This window comes from Vespula vulgaris, chromosome 7 (genome assembly GCF_905475345.1).
Source record: "Vespula vulgaris chromosome 7, iyVesVulg1.1, whole genome shotgun sequence".
NCBI classification, from domain to species: Eukaryota; Metazoa; Arthropoda; class Insecta; order Hymenoptera; family Vespidae; genus Vespula; species Vespula vulgaris.
Window position 1 is genome coordinate 4,900,992 of NC_066592.1, and position 17,586 is coordinate 4,918,577.

Sequence of the window (17,586 nt, forward strand, 5' to 3'; positions counted from 1 at the left end):
TATTAATGTTCGCATATATCAATCGTCATAGACTTATCGCTCCCATGAAATGATTTTTATAATTTCGATCTTATAAATGTAAAATAATTTTCAATTCTAAGTACACCAGCATTATATTAAACGATAAATTTACTAATATTTTATAATAAATTCAGTGTTTATCTCAACAATGTCCTATTACATAATTGATTTTCAGACGAAAGTAAAAATTTCAATAATAAAGATCTCGATAAAAACCTAAGAAAGTTACGAAAGAAATTTATTCATACATTATATTTTAGAAGAAGCTTTGATAGCTAAAAAGAAACTCACTATAAATACGTAAAAGTTTTACGATAGAACATACGGAAGAAATAAAACCTCTTTATTCGAAGCAAATTGATTTTACATTTACGCGTAATTAAGAGATTTATTTACATTATATAAATATTATTTATCTGAAATGAGGGGGAGATAATTTATCGAATCAAGCCAAAGGGGTAGGAATTAAGATGGACTTTTGCTTCGGTAAAGGTACAAACGATAGGAACGATGTCACGATTTCGCGCGATCTCTTTTTTTTCTTTTTCTTTTTCTTTTTTTTTTTTATTATTCCATTCCGCGCTCACCAAAGAAAAAGATAGCGTGGCCAGTGGTGTGTGCCGAGGCATAACATACTGCAGCCACCGGTGGCATTACCACTTCGTTACGCTCCTGTATTTTTCCGAAACTTTATATTCCTACATTGCGTTGCTCCGTTGTGTTTCGTTGCGGAGAAGGCCGCGAACCGTGGCAAAAATTAATGATGACGCGCGGACGTATAGCACCAACCGTAATTAATAACACTACAAATAATACCGAATAAAGTATTAGTTACGTATGTTGAAATTCAGGAAGATACGTATATATGTACGTATGTATATGTGTACACAGGGGTGAATTAGGAATCCTAGTAAGAATGAAAAAAGGATAATTCTTATTGAAAAAAATAAATCGAAATCATAGAAATTTCATCCTTAAGAAAGTTAATTTGAAAAATCTTTTGAGTACAATTACACTTACAATTAGCTACGATTTTGATTTAAAAAGAATTGTATTTTACAATGTCGACTAATTCTTTCGAGAGAAATCATACATCCTTTCTAGATGTATAAAAATTACTGGTCCATACAGAATACAAGACACTTTACAGAATTTCATCTCTGAAAACTTTCGCATCCTTCAACCTGTCTCTCGATAGTAAAGATCTATGGTGTAAAAAGGGCGATTGAAAGGAAGCTTACAAAGAGAATAAGAGAAAAAGTCACACGGAAGTAAAAATTTGAAGAATTGCGGTCGACCAACGGTTGAGAAAAGCCGACCGATGTTCTCGATGCTTTTCGACTTCCTATTTTGTTCAAGGGTGGTCCTTGCCTCCTGTGGTTCCATTCGATGTTCCGGCAATACGATCTTAGTAAAAATCTTCGCGCTCTCGAAACTTTTCTCAATAGAACCTGCGTCTTCTTAGCAGGTAAACCAATCTATGGTTAACCGAAAATTTCGCAACCGGATCTAATCTAATTGTAAGATAATATTGCTAGCTACTCTTTACACCTAAGAAAACTTTTCAATTTTGTTACGGTTGAAACTATAAATCGTAGAACCTTTTTAATGTTTACAAACTTGCGGTGACTTACCATCGATTGAGATGCATCCGAAACTTTTTTCTTCGAGACAGTAGTATATATATATTATATACAGCCTAAATCCTAACTATTCGTTGAAATAACAGATACAAGATTATATAAAAAATAACATAGAGCATAAACATAATACAAAAATTAATGAATTATTATAAAATATCTACAAAACAATATTTATCTCATAACATAATTAGTATGATCGATCTTTTGATTGAATTGCGCGGGTGTCCGCAGAAATAACGAAGCTTCGTACGGTACATACATACATATATACCCTAGAAGGATTCAGGGCAGTATGCCAGCGCGGTTCGCGGGGTAGGAGAGGATAGGAGGATAAGATGTGGTAGGAGAGAGGAGAAGAGAAGGAGGAAGGAAGACACAGAAGCTCTCCTTCTTCGAGTTACGAGCATCGAAGAGTAAATTCTCTGAGATCCTCCTCTTCGCCTTCCCGATACTCGTGGCCCGTAGGCCCGTCACACTCCGTAGACCGGCCTAACCGGCCCAACTATTCGCTTAGACAGAGAGAAGCGAGTCCTCTTCACTTTTACCGCGAAACGAGCTGAAAAGCGCGAGTTACTCGTGCCGCGAAACGTTCCTCTTCTCTCTTTTTTGTCTTTCTTCTTCATCTTCTTCTTCTTTTTCTTATTAGCTTGCATTCAACGCATCCACGACGAATATTTCTTCATAATACTGTACGATCTAACTGTGTTATAGAGGTGTTATCTATATATACTATAAGATATTTAGTCCTAAACCATAGTGAATAACAAGTACTCATAAACTTACTACCATATCCTTATTTCAAATTCTATTTTATATTAAATTCTACATACTTGAAATATTAATCTTCTCTTATTTACGATGATCCGAAAACCCTACTACATTTCTGATTTTATTTCTCATCGATGATAAATTTAATTTTGTTGATATCAAAGATGCATAAATTAATGCATACATTAAATCCCGATGTGTTTTCGCCGTCCTGGCTGACTCAGGGCACCTTCCTTCATTGTTTTGCTTTCTCTTTCGGGAATGGCATGCTCTAATTCCTTCGAACGCAAAGCTGTTCGTTCATCGTTCGATGGATGCGTCCTCTGGCTTTTATTCCTTCGTTTCAATTTACTTGAAGACTATTCCCATTCGAATCGATCGATATCACATTGAATAAATCAATTACTTTTACGGAAAAGTAATAATAATGATAGAATAATTTTAAACAAATTTTACCTGCGTGTTATGTTATTCCAAAAAAATATTGCGTTAAACTTTGGTAATAAAAGAGATCGAAAAAGTCGTAAAATGAGAAAAAGAAATATATATAGGTACATAATATAATATATATATATATATTGCATTAAATTAAGAAGTACAATACGTAAGAAAATAATGTCTATAGATATAAATTCTTTAAGTTATAGGTAACATACGTCTTATTAAAATCACGTTTTCCAAAAATAATCTTCATTTTTTGTAGGCTTCATTTTTTTTAACTTTGTGCAGTTTTAGCTTTCTTAACATCAAATTACTATTACATATATGCATGTAATAGCACTATGATATATACATATGTGTGTGTGTGTGTGTGTGTAATACAATGATAAAGAAGAAAATATATTATTTTATAAATTGTTCAATATGATTGTTTCCTATTCGTTGTTCGAAATATTATGCTTATATAAAATCAATAGAAATTGTATTATATATAAAAAGAAATAAAAAATGTAACATTATTTTCAGGTACGTCGCATACAATTGGACGATCAAATTTAACAATGGCTAAAAAATGCAATCACAGAGCGATCTCTCGTGAAAGATAATTCACGAATCTTTACACGATTAAATCGCAAAGCATGAGATTTTGAGCTCCATCTCAAGATCAAAACGCCTAAGAATAATATTTCTTGATTTCTCTGAGCAAAGGTGTCTCTGTCAACTCATTTATTTCAACGAATCTTTTATTAGCTCTACTAAAATAATAAATGTCGCCTGTATAAATGTCAAACCATAATGCATGAATGTGTAATTCATGTCTCTCTAATCTTTTCTTTAGGAAACCATAAGAGGCTATATTTTGAAGCTGTTGCAATGTATTGATCTATGTATAAAACAATTAAATATTAAACTAAATTCATCTCTAATGAATATATATCTATCAATTGTTACTTACTTGAGACAATTTGTCTTCTATGGCAAACTTATTTTCAGGATCAATGTAAACAACAAATTTCCGTAATGGCGTTTCTGCTTGAAATAGAATCGGCTCCCGAAAGCCTGTGATTTCAAGCTGTTGAAATTTAGCTAAACTGCTACTGGCATGTGCACACAACCATGCTCTTAATGGTGATATCCTTCGATTCATCTGAAATTCAGATATTATTTCCTTTTCTATGGCAATAGACTAATAATGCATATACATATATGTTTGACATAGTATAAAAAGAAACTCTACCTGAGAGGCAAATTCTTCATCCTTCAAAGCATACAATAAATTCATAGCTTTACAATCGCTGTGTCCACAAACTATAATATGTTTTATGTCATTGACAACACAACCAAGTTCCAAAGCAGCTGGCTCACACATAGTGAGTTCATCTACGAAATGTTGAGAATGTGGAATCAGATTTCCTGCATTTCTTACTAAAAAAGAAAGGAAAACAAATTCCTATCATCAAACTTGACATCACAAGTGATCAACATTTTTATTTTTTAGCAACAAATGTATTTCGGTACTTTAAAGGTGCGATTCTCAAACAAGACTAAAAACAAAATCTTATTATATTAATCAATGAAACTACAATGCATAACATCATATAATTTATAATACTACATATTCCTCAAATTGCATTTGTTCAATTAATATTCATTTGAGGAACGTCACCTTATAGATAATCTCCGATACACCACAATGCATTAGAAATTCCAGATTCTTCATATAGAAATAGTCAGATAGTAGACATAGCGTGTGATAGTGTCATAATGAAGTCTCGTACCGACAAACATGTCCCCAACATTCGTTTCCGTAAATCTAGTTGGTATCATCCGGGAATCCATGCAGGTAAAGAATACTGCTTTTGGCTGTGATAAGAGGAACGACAAAAGTCAATTATAAGATAAATAAAATCGAATATTCGTGTTCAAATAGAATTATCGATCGTATCGTTGTTCGTAGGTAATTATCAAGGCCGCGATTCCTATCGTAAAATTTGTATTGTTATCTATTTTCATATCTTTTCTCGTACGTAACATAATCTATATAAAAAAAAATCTTTAGATTTTAAATAAATTAATAATGTTAAAGTTAACGTGAATTTACGCCAAAAAAAAATAGAAATTTTACGTAAAAAAATTTTAAGTAGATAAAAAAATTTCCCAATCCACAATAAAATAATCAGCCGATAAAGTAGAAAATCGTAATAGTAAAAGCCATATATGACGAAAATGTCAAAGGACATTTAAAAAACATAAGACATCTTTCGATACTGTACAAAAATATTTATCAATAGTTCACAAGTTTAAAAACAGTTCAGGGACACAGTAGTTATTATTAATGTAAATCATTTAATTGTAATAAATCGTCGATTGTTTTCTAATAGTAACATCTTATTGTTTTCTTTACTGGTTATTCGAATTATTCAATATCTATATCACATGCGATTATTGTTTTTCATAATTAAATCGTAAATAATAAACAGGTTAGAAAATAGCATGTATAATAATGTAATAAATCATCGTTAAAAAATATGTTAAATATATTATAGACAACGTACCTCGGGATGATCTCTGACTTTTTGAAATTGTTTCACCATTCCTTCTCTATGACATTGTCTATATTTCATTATACCCTTAATTATTCTATCCATTATTACGAATCGCGTCGAGAGAGACTAATTGCCTTGCTTACGTTTAGAACGATGATAGTACACAAATCCGCCATTTGTCGATTTAATGGCGTGAAGTTTGAAACATTCATTATCTCTGTTATTGATCGACTTTTTTTCCAGAGTATTGACAGCATTAATTTTAGCCTATATTTTACATTTATTCGCATAATTAGAAAACACATAATTTATTCATGTATAAATGCAAGGTTATTAGACTATACTTACTTTATTTATCTTTAAAAACAGTTACAGCCGTTAATCCATAATATCAATCATAGATTATTAATTACTTAATTTATGTGCGAGGCAGCGCAATTCAAATTTAATATTAGATTTAACCCATTTAAGACAAAACATACATGCATGTATCAATATTAATATCATGTTGTTGAGAATGCATTGTAATTACTATTTACTCCTATACCTTGGTAAATTCCGTGTCTTGATTGTACATTATTTTAATAAACTAAATGTAGTATAAGAAAATATATATTTTTTAGAGAAGATCATAAGAACCGCTGTACAAATTCAACATCAGATATCGCTATAACATCGAACTACAAGAGTATTGTTCAATCTAAAAAATGAAGTAATTTAGGATTCAAAATCAATGATATTCATTATAAATAATTCCATCAAAATATTTTCTTTATGGCTGTTGATACTGGATTACTTGTTACAGGTTTACATGGATCCATAATTATTATGAGATGATACAGAATCTTACAGCACCATCAAACATAGCAATTGATTGTGAGCAAAAAATTAAGAAAAATTCCCTGTATAGTTATTCATATTTCTGTCATGAATGCTCATAATAAAAGCTGGATATTATATTTATTCGATGAATTATTTTCAGCAAATAAATTGCCGAATGTAATATTGGTCATTCCATCAGACTCTTAGATTCAACAGTCATTAACAGTTTGGACCCGGGTGACAATGCGCCTGGGTCGAGCTGACTTCTATCTACTTAATGCTGAACTTTGACTAGCACGTTCTAATTTTTCAAAATGTTTACGTGCATTGCGAATATTAATTAATGTTGCTGCTGATGCTTAAACAGAAAATTATTTAAAATTGATTAATTATGTAAAACAATAGCTTTCATATAACATAATTATCAAAATGATAAATACTTACGAATAGCTGGATCCGACATGATAACTGTCACATATGTGTTTGATGTGAATACATCTATGAAAGCAGCAAAATTACTATTTCTTACCTCCATGCTTTGAAATTGTGCTGCTAACTTACTACAAAAAAAATTATATATATCATTTATTCAATGTGTAATAGATTTTATTAAATATTCCTTTTACCTGCAACTCAATTTAAATTGTTTTATAATATTGGAAACTTTTTCAAAACGATGTACATCTCTATGAAGCTGTCTTTCACAATGACTGATTAAAAGAAATGTCGCTCTTTCAAATAACAATACTTCATCTGCATCAATTATTTTTGCAAATTGATTTAAACTTTGTTCCAATTCTTCTACATTAGGTATCAACATATACACAATAGAAGACCATGCTCTGCAAGATCAATGATTCATAATAAATAGAAGCAATAACATACTAAATAATAAGAAATATATTCAGAGAAATATTAAGTTAAGATATATGAAATTTACTTTAATCTCAGTTCATACCTATATAAAGTTTCATCCCATATACTAGTCCTAAAACAAGTGCATCCAAGCGGTAAGCTCAGTCTTTTGAGATCTTCTTCCCTCTCTCGAAGTATCAAATCACGCTGATCCTCTTGAATTAAATCCATTTTGTGGACAAGACAAAAAATCTTTGCATCTGGGCTATTTTGTAATATTGCTTCTAAACAATTCTGATAATAATGCATATCTTTATCTAACTCTCTTGATTCCACATCAAAGACATAAATTAACACCTCTACATTTCTGAATATATTATCACGCTGAGATGCAAAATAATTTTCCATGAAAGCTTCTTGACCACCACAATCCCAAAGATTTAATACCAAATTTCCAAGGAAACGAACATGACTATGTTCTACGTCAACTATTATGAATATAATCAAGTTAATAACATAAAACAAGTAACAAATCATAATAATATATTTAAAATGCTTACTTGTTGCACCTAATCGACGAGTATCACGTGCTATATAGTTGGCAAAAATAATACTACGCATACTCGTCTTTCCTGAGCCACTTTTACCCATCAACAAAACCTAAAGAATATACATATATATATATGTATATATATTATATATACAGACTAAAGGAAAATTAATAATAGCCTTTTGTTATTAACTACTAATACTTTGCAATATAAAGTCATTGTACCTTTTTCTTCATCTTGGATCTCTAGATCAAATTCCTTCAAGTAACACTATTTATGATAATAACTTGTCTATGATGAAATCTTATTAATTAATCGATTAAATGTAGAATAATCAATTAACTAAATAATTTCCATAATAACAAGCATATGTCAAATCTCATTTGAGGTTATACGACTTTATTTAAAAATGATTCAAAGAATCGTAGAACTGATACGCCCTCCTCAATAGAAGCAGCAAAACTCACAAACAATAATATTCCTTTTATAAGATAATGAATCACAATACATGGAAAATTCGATATTGCTATACACAAATACACACAAAAAATTACTTCTACTAATAATGAGTATTACATATATTATTCTGATGAAGTCGTTATCATTATATATATAGAGATAACTTTTGTATATTAATCATAAACAAAGAGCAATGACAAAAGAAATTAATTTTTATTTTATATGAATCATTATAAAATCAGTGATATTTTCAATCAAATTTATTTTATTCCTAAATGATAATGGAAATATAGACTAATTTTGAATAAAATCTCTTATGTATTAAACTTCAAGTGTATATTAATTATCATTTATACGAAATATAAGAAATTAAAAAATGTTGTTAAAACATATATAACAAGTCAGAATGGCATTAAATTAAATAGAATCGAATTTTTGTTCACCACTTTTTGTTAAACTCGAAAGACATTGTATAAAGTTCACATTATATGTTTTTCCTGAACCAATGAGTATCGGACGTCGTTTGACCTGGAATTTGCTGATTGGTTAATTGTTTTTATTTACTAACCAATAAATGATCTCATTAAAATGGCCCATCCAAAAACCGCGTTTTTTATATTTATAATTATAGAATATCCTTATAAATATACGAAACTTCTGCAAAAATTGATAGCAAAAAACAAATCAAACAAAATTTTTTTAATAAAAATCATGATATAAATTTGATCGACAAGATAAATAACTATTTATGAAAAGTGTATTTATTATGAAATATGTAAAAATCTAACGAAAATACATCAGCTTCTAATTAATGAGTTAATACAAATGAAATTTACATCAAAAGAGAAATAATAATAATAATAATAATAATAATAATTTATATACTACTTGATGATTTCCTTCTATTATTACAATCATATTTGTTTCGAGTATCAATAAAATAAAGTACATTTACTTTATTACGTGCTGTTATTCCAAAATGGCGACAACTTTATTTTAATGTTCAATCTAATGTAAAAGTAAATGAAATATGAATATATATCGTGAAAAAATGATTATATTTAAATATAATGTTAAGACATCGAATTATACGCATGTGACAACGCGCATACATGCGGTTCAAAAGTGTACAAAGAAATATGAGCTATATAGCAATCTGTACGCATACATAACCACATAACGACAATAATCATACATGTATTGCGAAAAGAGGCACCAGCGGTGAAAGATGGAGTGTAGCGGGAAAGGAAAGAGGGGTTGGGGAGAGTGAAAGCAAGAAAAGATGAAAAGAGAGAGACGATAAAGATAGAAGGGATCACCGCACTGAAGAGCGGAAAAAAATAAAAAGAGCGAAGATAGAAGGAGAGAAGAAAGAAAGAATAGAATAGGAAAGAGGTAAAGAAGAAATAGCAGCATATTCTAGTGTGGCGGCGCTTGTGCAGTATAGAGAGCCGCCACGGCGGTGATTCGAGCTTCTTATCGGTCTCGAAAAGAGCCGTAGGAAGAAGTAGGGAAATAAATAGAAAAACCGATCGTCGTCGGGTTGCGATTATGAGCGCGAAATGAAGTAGCATCGATAAAGGAGCGAAGCGCCGCGTGATTCCACCTCCGCCGTGTCCAAGCGTGGCACATCACGGACGTGTGGCTGAAGCGGCGCCATATATATACGGTATATACCGTATTCATTCCTTAGCGAGTGTGGCCAAGTGCGGCCAAGTGCGGCGGTGGTGGCAGATAGAAAAGGAGAAGAGAATAGAACCGCGACTGTGGCGGCTGCTCCTGTGTGTTGGGTGGGGGCGAGAAAGATAGCCGCGACGCGACTCTGAGAAAGAAGAGAGTAGAAAGCAAGTAGAAGGAGAAAGATTCGTGGATACGGCGGGGTGCTTTGCCTGCACCCGTGCGTGAATCACGCTTCCGAGGCGCCCGGCTGTCCCCCGTCTTCAAGTATACCCCATCGTCGCGACATTGACCTGTTCGAGGACGCCGTTCGTTCTTAACTATACCAAGAGAGACGAATTTTCTCCCTTCTTTCCCATTTTGGAGCAACCTTTTAAGAGTGACACCCACGAGGTGGGAGGGGAGGCATCTTGCTATTCGTTCCGATCCATGTCTTCTACCGGTTTATCTAATATCTTCCCTCTCATTTATGATACGTTATTTAATCGAACGAAGATTCACTGAAAAAAGGTCCTCAGTTCATCAAGGAAAAAATCATTTTTGTAATATGATAGTAGTGCTCGATGAATCTTAGAACCAGTGTTATTGCCAGCAAGATTTCTAGTATACTGTGATTAAACTCTTTAATTTCTAAAAGTCTAGGAAATAAGACTGTTGATTGAACTCTGACAAGCATTGCTGTGAATAGTTTCATTTTTAAATAGAATATTAGAAACGCAGCCACGAAAAATAGACTGGCAACAAAGAGAAAGAAGCAGGTGCAATATGTCAGACGAAGAAGATAAACCTCCTGCACCTCCTGTACGACTGACATCTAATAGGTACATGTGCTTGTCATATTTGTATATATTTCTATTGCTAAACATATTACTTTGTATTATCTGATCTTTTTTACTGGATATTGATTAGCTATTGCTACGCTTAACTTTAAGCTCATAATTAATAAAAAGGAATTTAATAACTATAACAAATTGTAAATAAGGATTATGGGTTATTTTAATGTTGCTGTCTTATAACACATATATAATATATAGTATTCTATATATTTTATAAAATTCTTAATTATATATTTTTATGTATGAACAAAGAAATGATTAAAAGTAATGCTGTTTTATGTTACTAAGTTGATAATCAACTGTTGCCACAATTATAATTCAATAATTTTATGATAGTTAATAATTTTGTTATTTTTTTTATAATATACATAAGTCTGTATCTTCCAAAAATAGAACAACTACCACTAATTTAGTGGTTGCTAAAAATAAAATCTCAGTTCAGATACGATGACATTCTAATGTAGGGGACCAAGTTTTAAAATCTGAATGTGTTATTTGAATGATACATTTATTATATTTAAAAAAGTACCTTTAATGTACTTACAATACATAAACAATTTTTTTTCAGTTTGAGAATGTCTTTTACATTTATACAAACAATGATTAAAAAATAATTTTAGTCTAAATAAATGTAGTAAATTTATTGATTTTTATTTCTATTATATCTGTTACATCTTTTAATAAGATAACACATACATATTATTTTTGTAAAGTTACACATTAATAGCTATTTATTAAATCAAATGAAAAGGTATTATAATTAAATAATGAATATGTTGTAGAGGTGAATCTGCACCAAATTTGCCAGTGGATATGCGCCCACTACCTAAAGAACCAGATTCAGATGAACGTAAGAAAAAGACATTAAAAGGCAAAATGAAGGTGAAAGAAAATAAAGATAAACCAAATATCAGTTATCCAACAAATTTTGAACACACAGTACATGTTGGATTTGATGCTGTTACCGGTGAATTTACGGTATGTTTCATTATTGTTACTTACTTTTTAACGTCGTTTAAAATGCACTCGCTTCTTGCTTTGCTGTTGTACCATGATACGGAATATCCAAATAATACAATATATGATAAATAAATGATAAGCAATATAGAATTTAAGATATTCATATGGATCTTCCGTATCTACAAAAATTAAATTTCAAACATTTTTTCACATACGTATGGACATTGTGGAACGGTAATTTGGTAATTTGTCTCAGCTTCTTATACATATTATTTTCTCACATGGAAAACTAACTAGACACTATTTCTTTCAAGCTGCCATTGAAAGTAAGTAAATTCAAATAACCACAGACTTACTTTGCCTGTATTTTACCTTGTACATACATCTTGTTTAAAAGTTTGTTTTCGTTGCTGTTGAGAAAAATTAATTCTTTCGTTCAATTCAAATTGTAAGATATGTTATAGACTTCATAAGCATAAATGCTTTTGTAGATTAATATAAGCTTTAGGCAACGTGGCATCTGATATTATTGCTTTCCTGCAGAATGAATCTTGGTGATCGTTAAATTGTATTAAAAATTTATTGAATATATTAAACAGATTATACAAACCTTATATTTGCATGTTTTATCCTATAATATTCATTCTTAATAATTTATATCTTCCCTATATTTTCTTCAAATTCTTTAGCGAGTAAGATCTGTCTAGCCAGCATTGCCTACCTGTTACATTTGACTTCCCCTTATTGTAATATGACTATGACTTCTACCGTTTTAAAATATAAAATTATCATCCATAGGGGATGCCAGAAGCTTGGGCAAGACTTCTCATGTCCAGTAATATTAGTAAACAAGAGCAAAAGAAAAACCCACAAGCTGTCTTGGATGTTTTAAACTGGTATGATAGTAGCAGTAAAGAAACAAAAGGTTCTAAGTACATGACTACAACTAAGATGGTTGGAGTTGTAGGTAAGTTTATAATATGAATTTTCTTTTTTATAAGGAAAAATCTTTTGTACTTGTTATATTAATAATACAGATATCATTCAAACTGCACACCCAGCTCCAATAGAAAGAGCAAGTAGTCCGCGAAGTATGGGTGTTACTGTTGGTACAGGTGTAGGAACTATTCGTGGACAGGCTATGTCTCAGGCTTCAGGAAGCTCTCACTCTCAACATTCATTGAGCAGGTGAGCCTTTTACAATCTTTACATTATGAAATAACTATTAGTTAAATATTTGCTGAGAAACAATAACATTACAGAGTAAGCAGCAGTAGTCCCAGTAGTACACCAACTGATGCTTGTGCAACTAGTTCTGAACAAGAAGATGAACCACCACCTCCGCCTATTTCTGCAAGGCCAGAACGTACAAAGTCAATAGTAAGTTTTTTAATATGTACAATCATGAAAATATGAGATAATTATATGATCGATTTTATAAAATATTAAATTCAAATATCCAGTATACAAAGCCTATAGAAGAAGAACCACCTCCACCACTGGCAACTACACTGGGGTCACCTCAAAGAAATGGAACACCACAACAACAACAACATCAATCACAGTTAGATAGAAATAAAAATCAAGCAACACCGACATCGACTACGACTGATCAAACACGACCAGCACAAAGTGATAAAGCAAGAAAAAAGAAAATGTCGGATGATGAAATACTAGAAAAGCTTAGGACAATTGTAAGTGTGGGAGATCCAAATAGAAAATATACAAAAATGGAGAAAATAGGACAAGGGTAAGTCATAAATATAAATTCCATAATATTTTGTCTAGAGTATAATATCTAATACAGAGAAAAAAAAGACAACAAAATAAATGTGTGTTTACCATCAGTGCTTCAGGTACAGTTTACACAGCAATTGAAACATCAACAGGAATGGAAGTTGCAATAAAACAAATGAATCTTTCACAACAGCCGAAAAAAGAATTGATAATAAATGAAATTTTAGTTATGCGGGAGAATAAACATCCGAATGTTGTAAATTATTTGGATAGTTATTTAGTGGGAGAAGAACTATGGGTAGTAATGGAATATTTACCTGGTGGTAGTTTAACTGACGTCGTGACTGAAACTTGTATGGATGAGGGCCAAATAGCTGCTGTATGCAGAGAAGTCTTACAAGCATTGGAGTTCCTTCATTGTAATCAGGTTATACATAGGGATATTAAGTCTGACAACATCCTACTTGGTCTAGATGGGGGTGTAAAGTTAACTGATTTTGGGTTTTGTGCACAAATTTCTCCAGAACAAAGTAAAAGAACTACAATGGTTGGAACTCCATATTGGATGGCACCTGAAGTAGTTACAAGAAAGCAATATGGTCCAAAGGTGGATAAATATTAACTATTATATACAACTATTATATACAATAATCGGTTGATATTGATTATTAAGTTATTAAATTAAAATTATTGAAAAACAGGTAGATATATGGTCATTGGGAATAATGGCTATTGAAATGATAGAAGGAGAACCACCATATTTAAATGAAAATCCATTAAGAGCATTGTATTTAATTGCAACAAATGGAAAACCAGAAATTAAAGAGAAGGATAAATTATCTGGTATCTTCCAAGATTTCTTAGACCAATGTTTAGAAGTTGAAGTTGAAAAACGATCTGCAGCTTCAGAGTTATTAAAGGTAATACACTTGAGTTGATGAAAGATAATTTACTGTTGTGTTTAATAATGTTATTATTGTACCATTAGACATATTTGACATTCCTTTACAGCATCCTTTTTTGAAGTTAGCAAGGCCACTAGCCTCCTTAACACCTTTAATTATGGCAGCAAAAGAGGCTGCTAAAGGTCATTGAAAGAGTAGTGAAAGACTATGGTCAAAAGTGATCATAAATATGACTATGTGAAAGAATAACGAACCACCCTCCCAAAACGGAAACGGCACAATAATTCAATAATATATATGTAATAAATAAACATATATAAATATATATATATATAAATATATTATATATATATATAGGTCATAAATAGATAGAACTTATCCGATACGTGAAGAGTATCGAGAAATGGTTTCAAAGTTTTTAAATTGCTCGACTCTCGCATGTTGTGAGGAGAAAAAGTTAAATCAGAGGAACTGTGAACGATCTGACGGCAGAAACCTTGTTTGCCTCGATGATGTGTATTGATTGCTAAAAATTTCTAACGTCGAATTAAATAGATGTTGAAAAATGAACGAACGTAAGTTGACGTAAATATTGCCTGAAAAGCTTTTTTTATCAACATTCATCATCAAGGATAGATAAGTGTCTGTCAGTTATTTTCTAAAGATGTAAAAATAGTATTATTGACTCTAAAGTTGAAGATCAGAGTTAGCTACAAACACACATTATTTATAGCAAGGATCCTTATTAGATAATACCATAAACAAATGTGAACAAGTACATAAGACTTATTCTAATACATTATTATGGTTTGACAAAAAAAATTGTAGGAGAAAAGTAAATTGGTCTTCATGTCAGACTTATATTTTTCGAATGAAGTTATGAGGAGCAGAGCAATATGTTTTCAATCTTTTTGTCTGTCAATATGACATAGATATATATATAAGCGATAGCCTAACTTGTTTTAAACGTTCTCAAAAATCACGTTCTTATAATCAAATGTTGATACGCAGAACTATGTTTTATTAAACTAAAAATGCCTTACTATTTTTTTTTTATCTTGGATGTCACAATCATCGTATTGTGTTAGTATATATATATCTATATCTATATATATAGTATATATATGTGTAGATATAGATATATATAGATATATATATATATATAGTATCGCTAATTGAGTTATTTGTGCTTTATGCAGTTAGAGTATTTCATTTTTGCAAATCAAGATTACTGTTTTATAATATTAAGATAAACAAAAGTAAGTACTTTTTCTCATTTGCATTGCTATAAGACACGTTAAGATATATAAGGCCTTCTTACTAAAACATTAGTTAATAAGAACATTCTTATATGGACAAATGTTGTCCGGTCACGTGTGTTCTTCATTACAGGTCAAATCTACTATCATTAACGTGTCTTAAAACAAATGAACGGATGATCGACGAAATTTTAAAACAAGGTTCAAACGTAGGAGCATTTTGTGACACTATAAAGTGCCTGTTGTCATGTTTAGAAGCATGAGATATTCATGCTAGATTCCTTATAATCTTGAACCATTAAAATGTATCATTTATTTTGATGAACCATCAGAAACCAACATGTAGAATCACGTCAACGGTTATATATAAGGTTTCCAAATGGTTGTACCATATTAAACAGAGCAACTAAAATGTCTTTCCTAATTGTATTATATTTTCAAAGTATCATGTCATTACAATTAAAATTATCTATATTTAGTTTAAGGGACTTAGATTTTGCAATTTCTGTAATTTTTAATAATTTCATTACGTATAGGATTGCGTCATATGCGATTTTTGACACTTAAAATAACTTCATGAGAGTACAGTAATTATTGATACAAAAAAATCACTGATATATTACATATAAAAAGAAAAGGAAAAAAAAGCAAAAACGTATAATTATTTCCTTAAAAAAAAAAAAAGAAAAAAACATAATGTATTTAATATTCAGCAGTTTTATTCTTCCATAGAACTGTCAATAAGAAGCCTGATTAGTTTTTTAATGACAATTAGTAAAGTCTAATTAACAATTGACAGACAAAATGGCTCGATTTATGTCGTGTTTACGACAAATTCGAAGTCATGCTAAAATTGGATAAAAAAAACTATCTTTAAAAAATCAGGGACTATGATATAATGTATTATTTTTGTGTGTCAGTATTTCACGAGAATAAGCATCGCATGTATTAATTTTCTTTTAGTAATCACTCTAAATTAATTGAAAGTAAATGATGTGTTAAGCAACATAAAAAAGGAAATAACTGCACATGTAGTATTAATCATCATGTAAACGAATTTATAAATTAGGATCCAAATAAATTAGCTCGATCAGGAATAACGAGCGAGGTCTTGCATTTTCACAAATATCTTGAAAAGAATCATATATATGTGCGTGTGTGTATATATATATATATATGTATGAGATCATATATATATATATATACCATCCATTTTGTCTGATCATATTATTATTATGACAATTATAAAAGATATTTCTTCTCTCAGTTTATAGCTAATTACTGTTAAGATTTATTTTTTAATGATAAATCGAGATGCATTAAATATATAAAATATACTTGACTATGTCCAAATTTCAAAATACAAAATGTATTTAGATGCATAATTGTTCGCAAATGATCATCTTGTTAATGAATCTGTTTACATAAACAAAAGTACAAAGCTTGTACCAAAACATGCCTTACTGTAATAAAAATATAAGTATTCTATTAAAATAAAATAATCATTATTTTTTTGATGCGGCAAGATTAGATAACTAAACTGATAGATTTTGAGAGTATAGATTATAAAATGCATGGACAAGTATTATTTTCTATACTTGCATCTCGATTAACGTTCCATGTGCATTTAAGTATTTACATAAGAAACGTATTATTGTCATTTTGTAAGTATAAAATAGGTTCCTACTAAAATCAGGTTAAGTGTGTATATGCATGATTGCGTGCTTATGATGTTTTTGAAAATGCTTTGAGATCTCTAAATGAAAGAACCAGGCCTAGTAACAAAGATACTATTTTACTGAAAAAAATTGGTCAAAATACATGGTTTCCAGTTTTTATCAAAACTATTTTATTTTAAAAAACAGCTAATATATATATATATATAATTGCTTTTAAAGATTTTTAGTAATGAATGATTTCTCAGGAAAATATATATCTAAATGATAAAGAATCCAGAAATTGATTGAAACGGCAGATAAATAATTATTGTAAAAAAAAAGAAAAAAAAAAATAACGCCTAGAATTTTACGTATATATTGTACTGTAACACCTTTTAGTTTGTTTTGAAATGTTACAATATAAGGAAACATTTTGTAACAAACAATT

At 30.5% G+C, this 17,586-nt stretch overlaps 3 protein-coding genes across 13 annotated transcripts; 1 reads left to right on the forward strand and 2 right to left on the reverse strand.

Annotated features, from left to right (window-relative positions):
* Positions 1–2,978: 2,978 nt before the first annotated feature.
* On the reverse strand, positions 2,979–5,916 carry LOC127064980 (beta carbonic anhydrase 1). 4 transcript variants are annotated; one of them, XM_050996726.1, is made up of 6 exons: positions 5,768–5,916; positions 5,429–5,686; positions 4,652–4,736; positions 4,111–4,253; positions 3,829–4,020; positions 2,979–3,756 (listed from the first exon to the last, which is right to left on the reverse strand). In XM_050996726.1, exons 2-6 carry the CDS (start codon positions 5,519–5,521, stop codon positions 3,547–3,549), a joined length of 723 nt encoding a protein of 240 aa, XP_050852683.1. In that variant the 5' UTR covers positions 5,522–5,686; positions 5,768–5,916; the 3' UTR covers positions 2,979–3,546. The 4 variants fall into 4 exon arrangements, 2 of the variants coding, with proteins under 2 accessions (XP_050852683.1, XP_050852682.1); XM_050996725.1 differs by having other exon boundaries at positions 4,111–4,298; XR_007781879.1 differs by lacking the exons at positions 2,979–3,756; positions 3,829–4,020 and having other exon boundaries at positions 4,540–4,736.
* A 256-nt stretch (positions 5,917–6,172) lies between these two features.
* LOC127064979 (ras-related GTP-binding protein A) lies at positions 6,173–8,380 on the reverse strand. The gene is made up of 6 exons (XM_050996724.1): positions 7,872–8,380; positions 7,657–7,756; positions 7,200–7,584; positions 6,868–7,083; positions 6,686–6,801; positions 6,173–6,599 (listed from the first exon to the last, which is right to left on the reverse strand). Exons 1-6 carry the CDS (start codon positions 7,881–7,883, stop codon positions 6,508–6,510), a joined length of 921 nt encoding a protein of 306 aa, XP_050852681.1. The 5' UTR covers positions 7,884–8,380; the 3' UTR covers positions 6,173–6,507.
* Positions 8,381–9,337: 957 nt separating this feature from the next.
* Positions 9,338–15,896, forward strand: LOC127065413 (serine/threonine-protein kinase Pak). 8 transcript variants are annotated; one of them, XM_050997710.1, is made up of 10 exons: positions 9,338–10,604; positions 11,402–11,597; positions 11,894–11,905; positions 12,378–12,546; positions 12,617–12,767; positions 12,842–12,959; positions 13,043–13,329; positions 13,428–13,923; positions 14,018–14,236; positions 14,305–15,896. In XM_050997710.1, the coding sequence occupies exons 1-10, from the start codon at positions 10,549–10,551 to the stop codon at positions 14,338–14,340; spliced, it is 1,740 nt and encodes a 579-aa protein (XP_050853667.1). In that variant the 5' UTR covers positions 9,338–10,548; the 3' UTR covers positions 14,341–15,896. The 8 variants fall into 8 exon arrangements, with proteins under 8 accessions (XP_050853667.1, XP_050853660.1, XP_050853661.1 ...); XM_050997703.1 differs by having other exon boundaries at positions 14,328–15,896; XM_050997704.1 differs by having other exon boundaries at positions 12,851–12,959; positions 14,328–15,896.
* Positions 15,897–17,586: the final 1,690 nt, after the last annotated feature.